General features: G+C 39.3%; 1 protein-coding gene and 1 non-coding gene across 6 annotated transcripts in view; one reads left to right on the top strand and one right to left on the bottom strand.

The window, feature by feature from the left end:
- The first annotated feature begins 428 nt into the window (after positions 1 to 428).
- On the top strand, positions 429 to 532 carry LOC122910988. The gene has a single exon (XR_006385335.1). It is a non-coding gene; the product is annotated as a U6 spliceosomal RNA (small nuclear RNA).
- Positions 533 to 1,262: 730 nt separating this feature from the next.
- LNP1 (leukemia NUP98 fusion partner 1) overlaps positions 1,263 to 21,646 on the bottom strand; it is a 34,556-nt gene continuing 14,172 nt past the window's right edge. For 2 of the 5 annotated variants that reach the window (XM_044251221.1, XM_044251220.1), the window contains exons 2-6: positions 21,164 to 21,322; positions 16,329 to 16,446; positions 13,711 to 13,899; positions 5,931 to 6,161; positions 1,263 to 1,740 (exon numbers count right to left, since the gene is read on the bottom strand). In XM_044251221.1, coding sequence (XP_044107156.1) covers positions 1,591 to 1,740; positions 5,931 to 6,161; positions 13,711 to 13,899; positions 16,329 to 16,379 — 621 coding nt within the window. In that variant the 5' untranslated portion in view covers positions 16,380 to 16,446; positions 21,164 to 21,322 and the 3' untranslated portion in view covers positions 1,263 to 1,590. Of the gene's footprint in view, positions 1,741 to 5,930; positions 6,162 to 13,710; positions 13,900 to 16,328; positions 16,447 to 18,787; positions 18,887 to 21,163; positions 21,323 to 21,646 lie in introns of those variants that run through there. The other 3 variants (XM_044251222.1, XM_044251225.1, XM_044251223.1) reach the window with 3 other exon arrangements.

Raw genomic sequence — 21,646 nt, 5'->3', positions numbered from 1 at the left:
CCTGGATTATGACCTGAGATGCTTAACCGAGTGAGCCACCCAGGTTTTTTTTTAAAGGAAAAAAGTGTTCTCATCAAAAAACAAAACATTATAACTATGTGTGATGTTGGATGTTAATGAGACTTACTGTGGTGATTACTTCATGAAGTATACAAAAATCAAATCATTATGTTGTACACCTGAAACTAATAGGGTGTTAAATGTCAGTTATACTCCAATTTAAAAAAAAGAAGAAGAAATAGGGAGAGTTCTAGTATCCTTTCTTCTAGGAAAGAAAAATAGTGATAGCATATGGCCTCGATGGGTTAATTAACCTGATTGTGGTCATCGTTTCACAAAGCATAATGTGTCAAATCATCATGTTTGTACAATTTAAAACACAATTTTGTCAATTATATCTCAATAAAGCTGAAAATTGGGAGAAAAAAGTACTCACCTCAGCAATACGTATACTAAAATTGGAATGATACAGAGATTAGCATGGCCTCTACACAAGGATGACACGTAAATTCAGGAACCATTCCATCTTTTTAAATAAGTCATAGGATATAAGGTAAGCTTGGTGACTATAGTTAGTAATAATGTATTGTATATTTGCAGGTTACTGAAAGAGTATATCTTAAAAGTTCTGATCATAAGAAAAAATTTGTAATTGTATGATAATGTATGTTAACTAGACTTATTGTGGTGATAAATTCATGATATATTAAAAATATCAAATCATTATGTTGTACACCTGAAACTAATATAATGTTATATGTCAGTTATGTCTCAATATAAAATTTAAAATAAGAAACAAGAATATGGTCTCATAAAGTTAAAACCCAGAGCATAAAACTGACCTCAGAGAATCAGTCTCCACCTACATAATCAAAATCATAAGCTACTCCCAGCTCCTGCTTTTCTCATTCACATCCACTCATTCCATGCACATCTCTCTCTCTCTCTCTCTCACACACACACACACACCAAGTTAGGAGCCAGAGCTAAAGGGAAATGAAGGTCCTGCCTCAGGTTAGAGGCATGAGTTAGAATGAACTGGGCTCTGGCCCTAACTCTGCCACCTCACCAGTGAATTTCCAGATGGTCTAAATTTCCATTTTCTCAGCTAGCAAGTGAAGACAATAGGTCCCACCTCAGAGTAGTGAGGATTATTTTAGGTAAGAACTCAGCATAGTGCTTGGCACATTAATTACCAGTTCCCCTTAGATGACGGCCGTTAGACACACTTACATAATTCTGATAAAGAAGTAAACTTAGAGTCACATCAATGACTTTTATTTAAACTTATTTGCAAGGTTGATGCAAAAGAAGAGTTAGTGAAGATGCGTTGGTGGCTCTTTAAATATCTTTCTTTACATATTTAAGAATCACTTCTTCTATTAAAATACATTTTATTTTCTTTATTCCCATAAAAGGACCACATAGCAGATCACACTCTCGAACTAAGACATCAGAAGCAGTGGGAGTCAGGTGCGAGTCATCTTGGGGAGCCCTGCACCGATGGACCACTGCAGTCACTCAGCATTTCCGGACACTCCTTCACAAGTGCCACCAAAACCTGGCATCTGGAGGTATGATATGGAAACACTATTTGGACTCTCTTTCAACCAAGGGGGGCATGTGTGCTTCTCTGTGTTCTTCCTTCCTAGAGTTCCTTCTTTCCTCCACTTTCTTTCGAGATTTTATCTCCATCCTCAGGCATTCCCTTTCTCTCCTCTCCTTCTTGCTCTCAGGCCCCTGAAAGAGAAAGGTCAGAGAAAGGGTAGAAATGTACAGATAGCTGACAATGAGCCACATTTCTCCTAACTCTCAGAAATGAAGAAATCCCTGGGCATTTAGCAGACTTCCACATCTTAGTTTCTCATAATAAATTTAGCAGAAGCCCAAAGGTGTTGCTAAAGGTTTTAGTCATAAATAAAAGGAATGGGGCCTCGGGTGTTAGCAAACCCATAGACACCCATGGTTTATGTGAGAAACTCGACCTGTATACAATTCAGACCTATAGAGGGATGTGATTTCACAGTACGATATAATTAATGTCTCCTGGTGCTTTCTGAAAAGGAATATGGCAAGTGAATCATATATGGAATGATTCTAACCTTCCAGTGTCTACTTCTTTAAATTACATTAACAATAGGGTTTGCATTAAGTTCTAAGGTGAGGGCTATGTGAAGAACAAAGTGTTGAGGAAATGATATCCAGGCACATTAACATTCCCCAGCTGGTTGCTCAGGGGTCCACATTCACTGATTTCTTGAACACATACTACTGTTCTAAGATTAAGAGATACAGCACTAGCTGAAGAAAACCTACTTCCTCAATATTACCCCTGTGTCAAGAGTGATAGACAGTAAGTCTAGAAGCTGGTTTTTTTAAAGTAAGTCTAAAAGGAAACAAGAAAATCACAGATAGTGGTAAGTGCGACGATAATGAGCAAACAGGGTGATATGTTAGGGAAGTATGGGGTGGGAAGGAGGAAGGTTTCTTTCATTTCCATGGTCCAGGAGAGTCTTTCGAAGGCATTACTGACTAAAAGATGGCATTGATAAAAGTGGTGATGGCATCTACTTACACTTCTATTTTTAAAAATAAACAAATAATTTTGGCCACTCTAACTGGTGGAAGGTGGTATCATGCCTCCATCAGAAAGAATGAATACCTAACTTTTGCATCAACATGGATGGGACTGGAAGAGATTATGTTGAGTGAAATAAGTCAAGCAGAGAGTCAATTACCATATGGTTTCACTTACTTGTGGAGCATAAGGAATATCACAGAGGACATTGGGAGATGGAGAGAAGTGAGTTGGGGGAAATTGGAGGGGGAGACAAACCATGAAAGACTGTGGACTCTAAGAAACAAACTGAGGGTTTTGGAGGGGAGGGGTGGGGGTTGGGTGAGCCTGGTGGTGGGTATTAAGGAGGGCATGCACTGCATGGAGCACTGGGTGTGGTTGCATAAACAATGAATCTTGGAACACTGAAAAAATTAAATTAAATTTAAAAAAATAAAAAATAATAAACAGATAACATCATGACTCTCCCTCTCTTCCATTTGAACTGGAAACCCTGGGGAACACCTGAGCGTCTGTCAAATGAATATGCCCTGGGATGCGTGCCAATCAGAGGAGCCACCTCAGGACTCAATCCCACAGGCTGAGATAGGAGGGTGTCTGGTTCCCGTGGTCGTGTCAGCTACTCTTCAGTGCTAGATAGTTTCAATTCTATCTATAATGGTCTGGTGGCCAAAGTCAAAAAGCGAAACAAATGACAAAGCCGAGACGCAGGTAAAGAGACTTAAAAACTGTAGTTGTTCTATAAATGTGCCTCCAGATTATTCTCATTAAACCTAGCAGTCGTATTAGATCTTGAATGCTTACAAGAGCAATATAAAAAAGAGAAACTATAATGACGATTATTTTCAAAATAAAGTGATGGCTTTTCCCTTACTGAGAAGAAAGACTATCTGAGAAATGCTCGTAAACAATGAGTTGGAATCTGTTTTATTCTATCATTGCTTATAAACAAAATGTAAAAATTATCAAAATAAGACTATTGAAGATTTCAGTAACAAAATGAAAGAATTTGATGTTATTGGTCATGATCAGGTCACGAAACTAGCTTCTGGATCTTTTTGATGTTTACACATTACTCAACATTTGGTCCCCAGCCAAAATAGAAATCAGTTTTAGATTTGCTGATCAACCACACTTTTAGTGTAGTTAGCTCTAGAAAAGTATGTCAATTGTTAAATAAGAACAAGTTTTAAACTGTATGTATATTCTAAATTTTTAATTTTACATAATGATAAAATTTATAAAACTTAACTGTTATAAAATATTTTTTAAAATTATTTATTCCATTGTTTACATAGGTAATATGAAAAAAATTAAATGATTATGTAAATTCCTAGCAGGTTTCTGGTTATTATATGGAACTGTGAAAAGAGTCTTTGAGTCAAAAAGTTGAAAATGCTGTCTTGATTGCCTTGGTACTCAAAAGAAAGAGCTTGGGAAATGAAATACTAGCTAACATTTGATATTTTAGGGATAATGTGATGAGTATCTCTTTAAATAAGAGAACTGATTTCATGTTTATACACTGTTAGGGCTTATAATATTAGCAAATGGTATGTTAGCAGTTACATAAGATATGTTACTATATGGAATTTTTTCTGAGGACATCAGAATCAACAAAGAGCAGTTCAGATTAAAATTCTTTTCAAAAGACATTTATATCATAACTTGTTCCAGAAAAAACTTATGGCCAATATATCTCCTGATTAATATAATTAGTGACTCGATCATGTAATTTATTTTAAAACAGGAATTCTTGCACTCCTCTTAAATTCCTACTGGAAGTTAATAATCTAAATCTAATCACCAGGAAATGTCAGCTAAACCCAAATGAGGCATCACTCTAAAAGATACCTGGCCTGTATTCTTCAAATGTCAGTGTCATGAAAGACAAGAAAAGACTGTTCCAGAATAAAATCAGTTAGATTATTTTATTCTTGTCTTTATTTAAGACAAGAAAAGACTGTTCCTGAATAAAATCAGTTAGAGGGATGTGAAAATTGGTTGCAACACACGATCTGGAATTTCACTATAGAGAATATTGTTGAGGCAACTGGCAAAATATGAACAAAATCAATCAATTAGGTATAAAATTATTGTATCGGTATTAATTTCCTGAGTTTCTCTTATGATCAGGTGAAGAGAGCAGCCTCCTGAAGGGAAACCATACATAGTGTCATTCTTTAATAAAAGTGAGGTGCCACCTAGAAGCCAAGGATGTGTGGTGATAGTCCCAACAGCCATCACTGCTAAGCAGAAAGCATTGTGTTCAGATGGGCAATGAGGTAGGAAGCAGCCACATGTCTTCCTCTGTATGTTCACAGAGCAAAGCTCAAGAACCAGGTGGCAATACTCCTGGTCACTTATTCGTTCTGCCTACTGCATGGCAGAGACACGTATTTATTCCAAAATAAAACAAAACAAACAAACAAACAAACAAAAACAGAAAAAAGGAAGTTATTTTGCTCAAGGTGACTCAGTGAACATGTTGTGGAGTTCAAAAACTATCCCCAACTTAACTGATCTCTAGTTTATTACTTTATGTAACAAGTTTAGCATTATCAATGGAGTTTCTACTCTTCTACCGTTTCATGCCTGTCTCTGCTTTGTGCTTCACTTAAACTCCCATAGGCCACTGTGAAATGCCTGGACACCTCCTACTTTTGGATACTTACTAATGTTTAGAGAATTCCTTCTGCATATTTTTTAGAAGTACAGGGGAGTGTGCCTGGGGGGCTCAGTCAGTTAAGCATCTACCTGCAGCTCAGGTCATGACCTCTGGGTCCTGGGATCAAGTCCCACATCAGGCTCCCGGCTCAGCAGGGAATCTGCTCCTCCCTCGCCCTCTGACCTTCCCCTAGCTTGTTATCTCTCTCTCTCTCTCTCTCTCTCAATCTCTCTTTCTCTCAAATAAATAAACAAAATCTTAAAAAAAAAAAAAAAAAAGAAGTACAGGGGAACAGACCACCATCATACACTATTTACTCCTAGATTAGATGTGAAAAGACAGCACAATTGGGATAGTTTTTTCCTTCTTCAAATAGTGAAAGAAGAACAAGTCACAATTATTTATAAGACTGACAAAAATAGTCTCAGAGAACCAGAAGACCTCAGTAACAAAAACATTCCACCTATGGCCCTCTGGTAATTCGTCCTACACCAGCGATCTCCAATAAAAATAATGAAGAATATTTATATACATCTGAGCTATCTAAAACAGCCATTTTTCAAAGGCTTCATCACTAGACTATAAACGAAGAAGTTAGATCTATCCTCCTCAAACTTGGGAAGGATGAACCCTTCTGGTTTCCTTTCTTAAAGTGGTTAAATATTCAATAACTCCATTACATACCAAAGAGACGGAGCGTTTGGTTCTAAAGCACAGTTTCTGTTCAAAGGACTCTGAAAATGCTTGAATTTTGGAATGAGATCTTCCTTTTGATTCCAGGGCCTCCTTGAATGACTCATCTGCTGAGCATTTTCTGTAATCCAGCATGCGGGTATGGCATTGAAATCCCTGGTCCTCATGAGAATGTCTTCTGGGATGGCTGTCAGACGATGTGATTCTGGGAAGCACAGGAAACTGGGAATACAGAATGCAAATTTTGCAGTATAAAGAGACAGTATAATATTAACACAGGGACAAAATATCCATAATAACCAACTAAGCAAATCTCATGTTGAACTGAAATTTTATCTTTTTGATCAGTAGGACCTTCCTCCTACAATGAAGTAGAGTTAAAACATTAACCAGAACATCCTAAAACTAGCTTTGTTCATCTTCTACCATTAAGGTAGAATAATGAAGCATTCCAAGCCTTAAATTGATATGTAAAATAAATCCCAAAATTATATAAAAAAAAACTACAGTGAAGACAAAAATGTTAAAGAAATAATGCAAAGGTGAGTATTTATGTGACTTCTATATGAAGAATGAATTTTTAAGCAAAAGAGCCACGAGAAAAGTCATAAGGAAAAAAATAAATTTAACCACATAAAAATAAAGCCAATGTGTATCATAAATAATATAAACAAAATCAATGGTAGATTTAAAAACTTTAAAAAATATTTGCTACGTTAGTAATGTTTAATAGATCTCCTGAAAATAAATAAGTATAACTCACATGCATACAGGCAAACAGAGAGATCATATAATTCAATCACATCAATGTTAAACTCACAACTGGAAAATAATCAAAGGATAGACCCCTCAGAGAAGCCAATCTTGAAACATTGTCTCAATTTCTCTCACTTCCCAACCCACTCCAATATAACTTTTGCATGCAAGACTGGCTTTGGTCAGGGTATTGATCTTAATAATGTTTCCAAATTCTGCCCACTTTTGGTTTTGAATCATTCCTTAGCATACGATCCAGTAGCCCATATGGCCCTCCGGGAAACAATCTTTCCTTTTCTTCTACCACTGCACCCTCAAGGGTGATCTTTCTGCGACTGTGTTTTAGACATTTTTGCTCACTTCTCCAGCTAACAGCTCATAACTGCTGGAGTTCCTCCAGGTTCTAAACTAGTCTTCCTTCCCTTCCTTTCCTTTCTCACATGACACTGCCTCCCTAAATATCTCATCTTCAGGCTTTAATTTCTAGCTATCATCTGATTTCCTAATTTATATTGTTAGCCCAGATATCTCCTCTAAGTTTCTTCCCCCTCAAGTCCTCCCGTAGTATCCCACTGGCACTCAGTCTGACTTGTGTAAATCTGAACTCACACCTCTCCTCCTCAAAACTTCTCCCCATGTGTCCCTTAACTTAGAAGATGGCAGACCATTCACTCACTCAGACCTGTAACTCAGGAGCCACTCTTCACAATCTCTTGCCAAGTCAGTAGATTCTATCTCTCAAACATCTCTCAAAAACTATCCACTCTTGGGGTGCCTGGGTGGCTCAGTGGGTTAAAGCCTCTGCCTTCAGCTCTGTTCTTGATCTCAGGTCCTAGGATGGAGTCACACATCAGGCTCTCTACTCAGCAGGGAGCCTGCTTCCTCCTCTCTCTCTCTCTCTCTCTCTCTCTGCCTGCCTCTCTGCCTACTTCTGATCTCTGTCAAATAAATAAATAAAAATTAAAAAAAAAACCTCTTTTCCACTCTTTTCCAGCATTACTGTTACTACCGTAATCCAAGCCACCCAGGTAATCTTTCACCCATATGATAGAAGCAGCCTCCCCGTAGTGGATACCCTACCTCCACTCTTACCCATTTGTTTTGTCATTCCCACAGCAGCCAGGGTAGTTAGAACACCAACCAAGTCACATCTGATCACGTTTTCTTTTGTACCTCTTCTTGCCCCACCCACCCTTTCAGGGATGGCCTCACTGGTTAGTCATTTCCTCCAGCTCACTTGCTCCTCTCCAAAACAGGCACCTTCACAGGGGGTCCTCTCTGCTCATGACCGCTCACCACCCTACCCCTTTACCCCATGAAATGGTTAATCATATTTTAGTCATTCTGCACTTTCACAGAAGCCCTTCCCTACCACCCTGGGTGGTTCTGGTCCCGGTTCAATGCCCTGCTGGGGTCTTGTACTTCTCCTTTATGATATTTAGCACAACCATGATCAATATTTTGGGTAATTTTGTTACATGTCTCTCCTCCATTAGACTATATGCCCCATCACATCAAGGGCTATGTTTCATTCTCTGCCAGAACCCCAGTATGCAGCACTCTGCCCTATTCATAACATGAGTTCATTAAATATATACTAATTAGGGGCACCTGGCTGGCTCAGTCAGAAAAGCATGTGACTCTTGATCTTGGAGGTGTGAGTCTGAGCCGCATGTCAGGTGCAGAGATTATTTAAAAATAAAATCTTTATATATATATATATATATATATATATATATATATGATTAATAAATGTATAAAGAATAAAAGAAAAAGAAATAACAGCTAGTAAAAATTGTTTATGCTTAACTAATAGTCAAAACTTATGGAAAATGAAATAATAAACAATTTTATCTTTCAGTTTAGCAAAAAAAAAAAAAAGTTATTTAATGACACTGGCAAGAGTGCAGGGTGATATACACTGTCTTCCTTGCTGGTAGGACTACAAATACACACATCCCTCCTAGAAAGCTGTTGGTGATATGTGTCAGAGGACTTAAAATATTACCCTCCTTGGATCCGTCCATTTCACGTTATTATTTACTGAATTGTGTCCCCCTGCCCCAAATTCACATGTTGAAGTTTTATGTGAGAATGTCATATTAGGACTGTATTTGGAGATAGGACCTCTAACAATTAAGTTAAAATGAGACCATGATGGTGGGTCCCACTGGTCTGATTGATGCCCTTATAAGTGAAAGAACTTTGCATACACAGAGAGAAATCAGGAATATGCTCCCATAGAGGAAGACCATATGAGGACCAGCAAGAAGGTGACCATCTATAAGCCAAGGAGAGAGGCCTCAGAGAAAACAAACCTCAGACTTCTAACCTCCAGAAATGTGAGAAAATAAATTTCTGCTGTTGAAGTCACCCAGTCTGTGGTGTTTTGTTATGGCAGCCCAAGCAAACTAACACACATACCTAGAAACTTTCCCTCAAGCAATAATAAAAAATATGGTTAAAGATTTATAAAGCTACTAAAATATAGTAGGTAAATTTGTATATATTATTCCATTTATTACAGGTAAGACATGGTACTTGATGCTTTGGACAAATTAGGGAGACAAACAGGCACAGCATCCCCCTTTTGGAGATTATGTTGGGAGACAAACATTAAACAAAGAGGGCATATGTATACCGCTTTGGCTAACTGCTATAAAGGGAAAGTTCAAGATACACAGAAAGGCTATAACAAGGTAAAATTATGTACGTTCCAGTGGATGTTGGAGTGACTAGGAGGATGAGGGGAGACTTTTGTGAAGGTGTGATGACGAAGATACAATCTGAAGGATGAGCAGGGTTAATCCGGGAACAGGGAACACTGTTCTGCCTCAGGACGAGCCCCATATGTTCCGAGGCCCTGCCACAGAAGAGCTTGCTGGAGTGGAAGAAAATGAAGCCTTCGGAGCGTGAGCATCTGCGGGGAGGGAGGGATGGGCAGGTCTTGAAGTACGGTAGTATCAAAAGATGGGCAATCTTAAAACATACCCAAATGTTTTGAAAGGTTTTCTTTGTCCTGTGCAATTTTTTTTTAGGACTTTTTTTTTTTTTAATCTAAATGGGAGTATTTTTTTATCAGGAAAAAAGAGGTGCTTTCAAAAATTAAGACAGACACAGAAGGACAAATACTGAATGGTTGCACTTACATGAGGTATCTAAAATCGTCAGACCCAAAATGAAAGACTTTTTGCAGTAATTAACTGAAGCGTCATCTGGAAAAAAAATTTCTAACTTTCGACACTTCCAACACGTGACAATAAGAAGCATAGGTGCTTATTAGGTACCAGGCAATGTCCTAATGACATTAGATAAATTACTCATTGAATCTTCACTACACCCTTATGCGGTATCTACTATTACCATCAACCCCCTTAACATACGGGGAATCTGAGGCAGAGGGAGGTAAGTAACTCAGTCAGTTATGCTGCTAGTGGTAGACCCTGGAAGGCTGCGTCTGGAGTCCTCCCTTCACCCTTCTTAGCCACCTACTCCGCTGCCTTCCCAGAGATTCCTCTACAACTAGTAGAAGACAGAAAGCAAATCCATAGAACGTTATGCTAAAAGTCCTTCCTCAGAGTTGTCACTGTTGCCTGAAACTATCACTAGTTGTGGGGTGCCTGAGTGGCTCAGTTGATTAAGTGTCTGCCGTTGGCTCAGGTCATGATCCCAGCATCCTGGGATGGAGCCCCACATTGGGGGTGGGGTGGGCTCCCTGCTCAGCTGGAGTCTGCTTCTCTCTCTCCCTCTGCTGCTCCCCCTGCTTGTGCGCTCTCTTTTTCTCTCTCTCAAATGGATAAATAAAATCTTAAAAAAAAAAAAAAACTACTATCACCAGTTTCACCTCAGGGATTAAGGCATTGTCTTCTATTGAAATGAAATAAAAACTTAATCTGAAAAACAAGAAACTACATGAGTCATGACGTTAGATTTTTTAAAATTTACTTTAAATCAGCGGTCACAGATTATTATAATGAGTCTTGCCAAAAAGTAGTGTTCTCTGAGAAGGACCAAATTCTACCCCTTGCCTGCCTTGTTCTTTCTGCCAGATTTGTATTTTCCACTAGACTGGAAGTTCCACAAGCACAGAGATCATGTATGTCTTCTTGTACCCTCTACATGCCTTGCATAAGTTATGCCTGTCACATAGTAGTTGGTCAATAAATAAAGGCAATGAATCAAAGCTTCATCACTTTGCAGGAATCATCATGAGGCTAAAATCCATATTAGAAACCACATTCAAATGGAAAAGGAAGGGAAAGCTCTTCTCTTCCTATGAATGTAATATGGATGTATATAGGTTCTTATAGGTTGTGAGAGGGAAGAGCCTCAGATGGAAGCAGTGGGGAGAGAAGAAAAGAGACAAGGCTGAAAGTAAGCTTTTCTTTTTAAGTCATTGAGTTTAAAGCAAAACACACACAATGAAAATCTAATTGTTCTCTGATCTCTAAAGTAAGAAAAATCTGAGCACATTCTAGACTTAGAAAAGTATCCAACACAGGCTCTTGTCATGAATATATGGCATTTTGTGACTGGAGCTGGACATTCAGACCCCTGACTATCTCCCAGGACTCTGCCCACATCAACCTGGGTCTCCTCCTCTGTGTTCTGCACTTGCACAGTCTCTACTCTGTTCAGTCAGTTGCTCATTTTTTTTTTAAAGATTTTATTTATTTATTTGACAGAGAGAGATCACAAGCAGGCAGAAAGGCAGGCAGAGAGAGAGGAAGGGAAGCAGGCCCCCTGCTGAGCAGAGAGCCCGATGCGGGACTCGATCCCAGGACCCCGAGACCATGACCTGAGCCGAAGGCAGCGGCTTAACCCACTGAGCCACTCAGGCGCCCCCAGTTGCTCATTTTTATTCCATGCTTCGTCTTCTTGAATAAGCACATACTTTCTGCAGGTGGTCTGATAACTGTTGAATTCACTGTTGACTTAGAGGATCTAAACAGGTTAATTCAGGCAAATGCCCAAAGCTAGTATGAGCAGGAAGAGATATATGGACACTGTTTACAAATGCATTACATAACAAATTCTGCTGGTCCCAATAGTTTAAGGCAAACAACATTGCAACCTAAAACTGGATTTCCTTAAAAAGGGTGGATTATCTCAGTTTTACAGGTGTAATAGATGCTAAGATGTATTCAACAAAACTGTATTTTATTAGTCATTTGTTTTTGTTTCATGTTTTGTTTTCATATTTTCAACAGTTCCAAAGGACTGTTGAGATAAATAGCAAATCACGATTTTTCTCTTTGTTTCTCCCTGGTTCTCACTATCTGAAAACTGGAAACTAACTGTACTCCTGGTTCACACTGTGAATACCTCATTTGAAGTAGAACATAAGAGATTAAAATGAGAGCGTGATAAACAGCTGTTTATTTACAACAGAATCATGGATAGTTAGAGTTAGAAGAGTTCCCAGAAATCATCCATTACCCCCCTCTTCTTTTTTACATAAGGAACCTGAAGCTCAAAAACCTGTTGAAACTTGCCCTTTGTCCCTCAGTATGCATTTGGTAAGATATCTATTTTCAAGGGGTGCTTGTGTGGCTCAGTCATTAAGCATCAGCCTTTGGCTCAAGTCATGATCTTAGGGTGCTGGGATGGAGCCCCACATCGAGCTCCCTGCTTAGCAGGAAGCCTGCTTCTCCTTCTTCTGCTTCCCCTGCTTGTGTTCCCTCTCTCACTCTCTCTCTCTTTGTCAAATAAATAAATAAAATCTATGGAAGGCACGTATTACATGGAGCACTGGGTGTGGTGCATAAACAATGAATTCTGGAACACTGAAAGAGATTTTAAAAAAATTTTTTTAAATAAATAAAATCTTAAAAAAAAAGAAATCTACCTTCAAATATTTGCATCTTAAAGAGGTCTCATTCCTCAATTTTGCTGGTCACTGAAACTAAAAGAGATTGCCATACCCACCATAACAACCCTCACAAGCATTATGTTTCTAGGAACTCTGAGGCTAAAACTGAAATAAAATAACACTGTCCCAAAACATACTGGTTCTGGGGTTGACAGAAGCGGAAGGTTGGGGAGACATTCTCTACAGCTAGAATCCTAAGGGACTTGTGGAAAAGAAAAGCTACATTCTCACTTTTCTTTTTTTAAAGGTTTTATTTATTTATTTGTCAGAGAGAGAGAGAGAGAGAGAGCGCTCAAGCAGGGGGAGAAGCAGAGGGAGAAGCAGGCTCTCCACAAAGCAAGGAGCCCGATGCGGTACTCAATCAGGTCCTGAGACCATGACCTGAGCTGAAGCCAGATGTTTAACTGACTGAGCCACCCAGGCATCCCTATATTCTTGCTTTTTTATTTACTATTCTATTATAGTAAATGACTGTGAAGCAGAGAGAACCAGGGCCTGTCCCTGCCGGTGAGTCCTCACCTGGCCAGCCCCTCCTGTTCTGCCGTTAGAATCTTCCTCCTGCTTGCATCTTGCTCCCTAGACACTGGATACTCTGCCTCCCTGTGGAAAAGTAGTATTGAGGACAGAAAAATTTTGGTTTCCTCTCCCCTCGGGAAACCAAAGGAAAACCAGAAGAAAAAGTGTATCAAATTTATCAAAGGTAGTGATTTATGATGTGGAATCCCCAATTCTTTAGAGGTCATTAAATCACGGAGCTATTTTCAGTATTCCAGAGAGAGTATTGTAAATCACACATTGATCCACGCCTGATGCTACAGACTAATTTATAACATCAAGTGTCTTTCCTTTGACTCGAATCCTATTAACTCTCAGGAGGATTGTCTCAGGTTTATCAGGAACTCTGAATAGTAGTTAAAGAGATCTTAAGCTACTAAAAATGAAGAAATCTTTGCCTACTAAATCAAAATCAGGTCCCCGGGAGGACAAGATAAAACAATAAAAAGGACTCTTGTGGGTATAAAAAGGTTTAGAAGTATTGATTTTGAACCAAAAATTTTACACCAAAGGCCTCTTCAAAAATTATCTAATAGAAATCCCCCTCCCCTAGTCCGGCTCTCCCCTGATTCTCTGATCATAACTCACTGGGCAGGGCAGGGAGGTTTTCCTGTGAGTGGCATCTTGTGGTCCATGATGGTCCCGGAGTCCTCTCTCGTTCTCTTCTATCCAGCTGTGACCCCAGAAGCTGCTCATCCATTTGGCAAAAGACACATCATCGTCGTCATCATCTTTGTGCTCCATGTGTAGGTGATTTAAGTTGTCGAAGGCCTGTCCCTAAATTTGAGAAAGAGCAATATCCTCTGACAGGGCTGACTTGATGAAACCCAGGATCTCCCCCAAAAGCCAAAATGAAACTGTTATTTTCAAATGCTCTCTGTTAATGGGATCCTTAAGGGAGAAAGATTTACTAAACAACCACTTCACCATCAGGCAGCCTCGGGAATGTCTATTTATAAATTGTGCAGCCCACATTCCCTCCCCTCCCCCTGTCTTTTTAAATTGAGGCTTTTTAATCCTTCCATGGCTGGGGCTTGTGCCTCCAAGCCTGAGGGTGGGAAGCACACTCCACTGCCTGGTTTTCCCTGTGCTTTGCTGCCGATGGCATGTGGTCACATCTGTCCATGATGATGGAGCAAGACCCTTATAATGTGCCTATCTGCTCCAGGATAGCTCTGAAATGGGGCCACTAACAAGGGACAGACTGACTACAGCCTGCAAGATGGCCAGCTATTGTTATGTTATGTTGTATCTATTGCCAGATACTCCCCTAATAAATGACATTGATTTTGAAACAAAAATCCAGCTCCTGGGTTTAAGGGAACAGTTTCTTTTGTTGATTTATTATTTATATCTGTAATAAACAGTACATCTGTAATGTACAAACCTTAAGCATATAGTCTGATGAATTTTTACATACATGTACCAGTTCATAAGCACCACCATGCAGGTGAAGACTAAAACATTTTCGGCACCCTAGTTGGTTCCCTTTATTCTTCTTCCAACCCATCCTCTCTCTCCAAAAGGTTATGACTTCTGGCCACTGTCACTATAGATTAATGTTGCCTGTTTTCGAACTTTCTTTCAATGGAATTATACATTGTATAATTTTGTATCATTCAACATTTCATCAGTGAGATTTATCCCTATTTTGTGCAAACAATAGTTCATACTTTATAGTACTACACTGTATGACTGACTATCCCACATTTAAAAAAATTCAGTCTACTACTAATGGTCATTTGGGGCTGTCATTTGTGTTGTTTCCAGGTGGGGTATTATAAATAAAGCTTCTATTACCATTATAGTCCTTATTTTCTAGTGAGCATTTTTTTGAGATAACATGACTAATAAATTTATAAATTTACCCTTCAGGTATGAAGTCAAATATTTTACCTATGCTATTTTCATTATAACAACACTGTGACATTATAACAAATCTGTGGAGATTTGTATCACAATTTATAGATAAGGACATTGAGATTCCAATAGATGGCCACTTGCCTGATGTGAAATTACTACTAAACAGCACAGACAAATCTGAAGCAAGGAGTAGAATAATGAAGTCAGACTCTTCCCACCATTCCAGCAGTATTCCAAGAAACCTTTGATAAAGCTTGCATTCTTAGACAGAGGTATTCCTGACCATTTTCTCTATGAAAATTCTTCCTTGAACTACAAAAAGGTGGGCTTAATAATTGTGACCAGTGTTTGTAGAGCATTGTACCACAATTTCTAAGTTACTAAGGAAAGTAACCAAAGCATAAAATAGCTTGCAACATTTTTATTTCTTGTCTAAATAGTGAGACATGAGTGCTTGTTACTTTGTAATATTTTTATTACAGAATGCAGAAAGTCTTCTTCTCAATGACCCACATAAGAAAGGAAAAGTTATAACTATAACCATATGTCACCACTGTTGGAGGTCTGTTATTAAAGAAAGAAAGGTAACTCCTCTTGGGGAAGCAGGACCAGGTATGTCCACAAAACTTAACAATAGATAAACCTCTTCTTTTCTATTCCTCTTAAGACAGAAATGTCTTTTCTTCCAATTTCAGAAACAAAAATAAATAAATCTATGATCAGGGGATAGAAAAACCAGAACAGGTCATACCTAATTGTTGCTTAGAAGTATTTTGAAGAAAATATGACTTATTTTAAAACCTCTTTGAGCGACATTTATGTCTTGGAGTTCTGAATGCTTCTTTTAAGGCCTTATAGACAGAAGCTGTTTAAATATGGGAAAATGTGCATATATAAATACGGAATTGGCTCATGTAATTATAGAGACTGATAAACTTCATGATATGCCATCTGTAAGCTAGAGATCCAAAAAAACCAGTGGTGTAATTCAGTCCAAGTCCAAAGGCCTGATAACTAGGGAAGCCAATGGTGTAAATCCCAGTCCAAGGGCAGAAGAAGTTGAGATGAGATATCCCAGCATAAGCATTGAGGCAGAGCAAATTCCTCCTTCTGTCTTTTGTTCAATTCAGACCCTCGAATGATTGGATGAGGCCCACGACACTGGGGAGGATAATCTACTTTATTGAGTCCATCATTTCAAGTGCTAATTTCATCAGGAAGTGCCTCCAAAGACACATCCAGAAATAGTGTTTAATCTGGGCTCCCCATAAAACTGACATGTAAAATTAACCATCACAGGCACTAATCCCATCCATGAAGGCTCCACCTTCTCATCTACTTACCACCCAAAGACTCCACCTCCAAACATCATATTGGGGATTAGGCTTCAACATATGAATTTTGCAGAATCACAACATTCAGTACATAGCAGGGTACCACATAAACAGCACCTAGTAAAAACTGAGGGCATGAAGTCTCTAATGAGCACATGACAACATTTCACATGTGTTGCCAAAACTTACTGGAGGAATTAAGCACAACCTGTAAGACTTCAGTGGGACAAACAAAACAAAACAAAAAGAAACAACAAAAGTAACCTTTTGGAAGCTTCTCCCTGGCTTTCTTCACTTTAAGCCAATATCCCTTTCCCCTTTTGGATTCTGGTCTGTATCCTTTCAGTGTAATAAATCTTATCCATAAGTATAACTATATGCTGTGGATTCTTTAGCAAATCCTTAAACTAGGGGTGACAGTTGGTGTCAGAAGTGTGATTTATTAAAAACAACCCTGACTCATTGAAATATGGCTAAAACAGTGGTCAGAGAAAGAAAGTATGAAGGGGATACAATTATGAACCTTCACATACCAATGGTTATCTAGTCATGTGGTATGAAACAGCAGCTGAGATGTCTTTTCTGGAAGGTGAAGATTACCTATGGAACTTGAAAATGATAGCTCCAACCCTAGAAGAACCAGATCCATAGGCCACTTTTGGCCAAGGTAGCTAAGGTAAAGGAATTAAAAATTATAGCCTGGCTGATGTCTTTAGGTTTTGTTCTCCCCTTTAGGTGGGAGGAGAAAGGGTTCAAACGCTGCCAAAAAACATTTCCCAAAATGTAGTTTGTTTGTACTGCTCACTCCTCCAAGTGAGAGGAAATAAGATTAAGTCAATTCCAAGGCTGGCACAAACTTTAGACAAACCAGAAAAAAAGAAGAGCAGAAAAACAACACTCCATCCACTGGTACAACAGCCTGTTGCATTCCAGCTGGGACCTCTCAGTAGTTGTAACATTAATCCTGAAAGTGTTGAATTTACTGCTAAGGTTTGAGTAAACTTGCAAAAAAAAAAAAAAAAAGAGAGAGAGAGAGAGAGAGAGAGAGACTTTCTAAAATGGCTTTTTACTTTGTGCCTATTGCTTCTGGGTATGTGATTTTTAAAAACAGTATAAATTATATTCTTGTAATTTCATAAATGCTAAAGGGATTATTCCAACATGGAAAGCTGCCCAATAATAGGTGTGAGTAGAACAGGATTTCTTGCTTGGATGGATTAAAAATTTTTAATTCTTGAAAATCTGATTATTGAAATCTTCATAAGTGATTATTGTTCCCATGATTTTTGCCTATTGGGGCCTATGAGAAAAGGCAGACAACATTAAAGGAGAAGTAATCTGCATAGGAAAATGCACTTTTGGAGTTTTAAAAGGCAGTTTTTAGTTTGATAATAAGTTTCTGTAAAATCAGATGTCTGGCTCTTAGAGACTGATGATTGTCTAGACTAATTGTGCATATTTTTGAGCAGGTCAATTTGGACTCTAAGACTGACAAGATAAAAGGGACTTAGAAGAACTTGGAATTCCACTGTCTGCCCCTGTCATCTCTCATCTTTGCTACTGCCAAGGAAGAAATGTCACTAGCTTTTGGAATCCTGAATCCAGAGATCCTAATTGCCTGGGCCTGATGGTAGCCTGAAACCTAATAACATCTGTAACAGAATAGTTCAATCTTGGAAAACAGACATAGGCTTAATGAACAGAACTGAGATGCTGGGACTACTGCAGACTTAAGACACCCCTCCATGGGGCCATGGGCTATAAAAACATCATGGGTGCTCTCTGGACCACATGGGTTACCTGCAGATGCCCATAAGAAAGGGCACATTCTCTGATGGGACCATCTGAAACCAAGCTGCTGGTGGCTGTATATTTCTAATGTAGGGACTAATTGCATTTGAGATGAATGACCAAAAGGAACCTAGGCTGTGATTCCTGATGAAAGCTGCAAGTTGGAAGAGAACGCAATATGGAAAGTAGGACCTCTCTGCCCACTCCTGACAGAAAGGACTCTGAACCCCTGCTCAGGAATGTCTCACTGCTGTTGACTTATGTGTGACTTTCAAGAATATTTGAAATTTGTAACAAGAGACTGATGGCCTGATTCAACTTTACTCACCTTCCTCCTAAGTTAGGCAGTTTGATTATTAAAAACAGCTATTCCCAAAAAGAGATTATTCTTTTTCAGGCTGCCTACTGAATAAATGATCAGGATGAAAAGGATGGGGGCTATGTAAACATGTTCTGAAAACTTTTGAAAATTCAAGATTTTGTCCTAACCAGTTCCTGACCATGGTGTCTTTCTGGTTAAGTTATATTAACAGTGTTTTTCTATGTACATTCCTCTGTCCCTCTGTTACAAATTCCTTAAATCATCACTTATTAAGTGGGCCACAGGATGTCAGAGAGTGAACTGTGGCTCAACAACAGATGTAAGAGGAATTAAAATAGGGAAGTTTATTACTTACAAGTCCTGGAGGAAGTGCCTGCACACCTTGAGGGGCCATGTGCGGAGGTCAAAGCAGAATGCAGACAGAGAGAGGTAGACATTGGGGCACGTTTTTATTAGAGTCTGCAGGTGAAGTGCTTTGGAGTTTCTGGGGCTAAGGTTAGGTTGGTCAGTTGAAACCAAAAGGGCAGGGTTTGCAACGCCACCCTGGAGTCTTATCTAAGGAACCACGTGGAGAGAAGGCAGTGGGGGCAGGGCAAATGGTTGATCATGAGGGATGTTGGGGAAATGCCAGCAGAAACTTACATGTGCTTGTGACTCTGTGGACTGCAATCTAGGGCATGTGCTTAGGTGAGGGGACTAGTGTCAGTTTCAGGACACTGCTTGGCTAAACAAAATGAGGTCAATGCAGCAATATCATGCAGTAACTCAACTAAATTCTTGACATCCTCTTTTTACCCAACCCTTTTGGTTTATAGATGAGAATAAAAATGACTGGGGAAAAAATGTAAAGTAATGACTATTAAATAAGACATACTGGTTTTGTAATAACATGGGGTGGGGGGGAAGCCCAGCACCTGGGAGATACAGGGAAAGAGGATGTTAATGATCTCATTCTCATAACTTTTCTGTTTTTCAGAACTGCTCCTGAATGCCACTGTTGCCTTCCCAGGATGCTGTGAGGTCTTGAATTCGAACTGCTACTGAGCCTGTGATCACACCTGACAGCACTGACTGTGGGACAGCAACGGTGGGCCCAGCTCCTATGTTCCCATGAAGAACAGCTCTAGATGTTGTCCACATTCATGAGGCAAATGAACTGATGTCAAAGACAAGCAAAATTGGTGAAACTGCCTTCTGGAAGTCCTTCTAAAACTAAGGACTCAACTGCATTATTTCAACTGGACAGAGAACCCTAGGGCAGAAGACTTACAGCGGGAAGCCAAACTAGGGGCCCTCTTTACCTCTAATGCCTACTAATGCATGTCTTCATTGGGTGACCTGCCAGTTGCAAATTTTTTGTTTCCAAGGGCACTCTCTGGGATTACTCTTCTTGAATGTGTACCTTAACGTTCATGGATCGCCTCAATCCTGGAAGGCATGCAGCTCAGCTTCAACTTACCAGGCAGAGTCCTCCTGTGTTTGAATGGATGGTTCAGGCCAGGTAAAAAGGTGAAGGCAAAAACTTTAGAAGAAAGCCACCAGGCTTTCTAAGATTGACCTTTTGTAGATGGGATTTGTTTTAATTGGCTAAATCCAGGACCCTGGAGGGCATACTAGTAAGATGCTTTCTCCCTGCCACAGGGGGTCCTGTTGATAATAATTTTGCTCTAAAAAAGCATGGGCCAAATGGGGTGGACTTTTTAGGAAGGAGCTAACAAAGTGGCCTGAGACTACACATCCTTAGAAAAGCCTTGCTTGATCCTTGGCTGGCATATGGGATCTTGACTGGTAAACAGTTCCTACAGTAATATAAAACTTACCCTAATTGATGAGTGGCTTAAACTGCTTATACAACCAATGGTTTATTCTGAACAACTGCATTTTTTTCTGGAAGTCTGGAATTTTTTGTACAGGCTAGGCAGTATGTGTCTGCATGACCAGCTTCCAGTAAAAGCCTTGAGCTCTGAGTCCCCAGTAAGTTTCCCTGTTAAATAACACTTCTCATCACTGGAAGAATTAAGCATGTTCTATATGACTCCACTGGAAAAGGACTCTTGGAAGCTTGAGACAGTTTTCACTTTGCTGACTTCTTTGTGTCCTTTCAATGTAATAAATGTTAGCTATCAGTATAACTACATACTGAGCCCTGTGAGTCCTATATGTCACTGAACCTAGGTCTGGTCTTTGGGATCCCCAAGACAGGAAGGAAAAGGAACTCTTCAAATCTAGGCCAAAAATTCTCCCAAAGCAACAAGATATGAAGTTAACCCCAAAAGAAAAATAATTTGGTCTACAGTATATAAAATAAATCCACCTCCATTTTTCTCCTAGTTAAGCCCATTTCCTTAAATGTATGAGAAAAGATGGCTCCCTGATTTGCCTGGACTCAGGTTCTTATAACAAACCTGGAGCAGCAAGGCAACAGCAGTAGTTGCCAGATTTTTGGCAGCTGGAGAACTGCTCTTCTAGGCCTGTTTCTGGAGCCCTCACACAAGAGGAGGCCAATCTGCCCCACCCCAGTCACCATGAGCCTGCCCTGCTCTGGACACCTGCCCTGAAAAGATGCTGCCAGGGGCAGAGGACCAAAGGGAGTTGCCCTTTTGACCCTGCTCCAATGCTCTACCTTGCCAAGCCCATGGTGTCAAAAGTGTCAAGTGGCTTGAGACAGCTGTCGTTTTCTAAAGAGCTTGCCTGTGTATTTTCTTATCATGCTCAATGTGAAAGGAATTACCTTCTCTCAGAGGGTAGGAAGCTTGTAGAGCTCATGTTCTCATAAAGTCAGACATCACGGATGCTCTGGTAATCAGTGAAAGTAATCCTTCGGCTGTGTATAAATGAAGTGGCTTTTCAATGTCCTCTTTCACATTCCCTGCTTCAGGAGACTGTAATCCTGGAGGGAAAATGATTTTCTCTTTATTTCATTGTCTCTTTCATTTATTTAACTCCCATTAGTTATTTCAATGCATTCCTTTTACTTAGTTCATTCTCCATAGCCCGTATTGTTACAGTAATTTATTTTTTTAGTTCATTTTTTTTCTTGCTAGTTAAAGGGAAGAATTTTTCCCACACTATTTTCAAGTTTGCCTAAGACACTCTCATTCCAGAAAAGAAATGCTATGTACAGAAAAACTAATCTGGGGCATCTTTATGTATTTATATACAGTCAAAATATGTCAGTGGTTTTTACACGGTTTTTACCTGCCAAAAAGCAGTG

Source organism: Neovison vison, chromosome 6 (genome assembly GCF_020171115.1).
Source record: "Neovison vison isolate M4711 chromosome 6, ASM_NN_V1, whole genome shotgun sequence".
Classification (NCBI taxonomy): domain Eukaryota; kingdom Metazoa; phylum Chordata; class Mammalia; order Carnivora; family Mustelidae; genus Neogale; species Neogale vison.
This window is presented reverse-complemented; position numbering and strand designations above follow the sequence as displayed.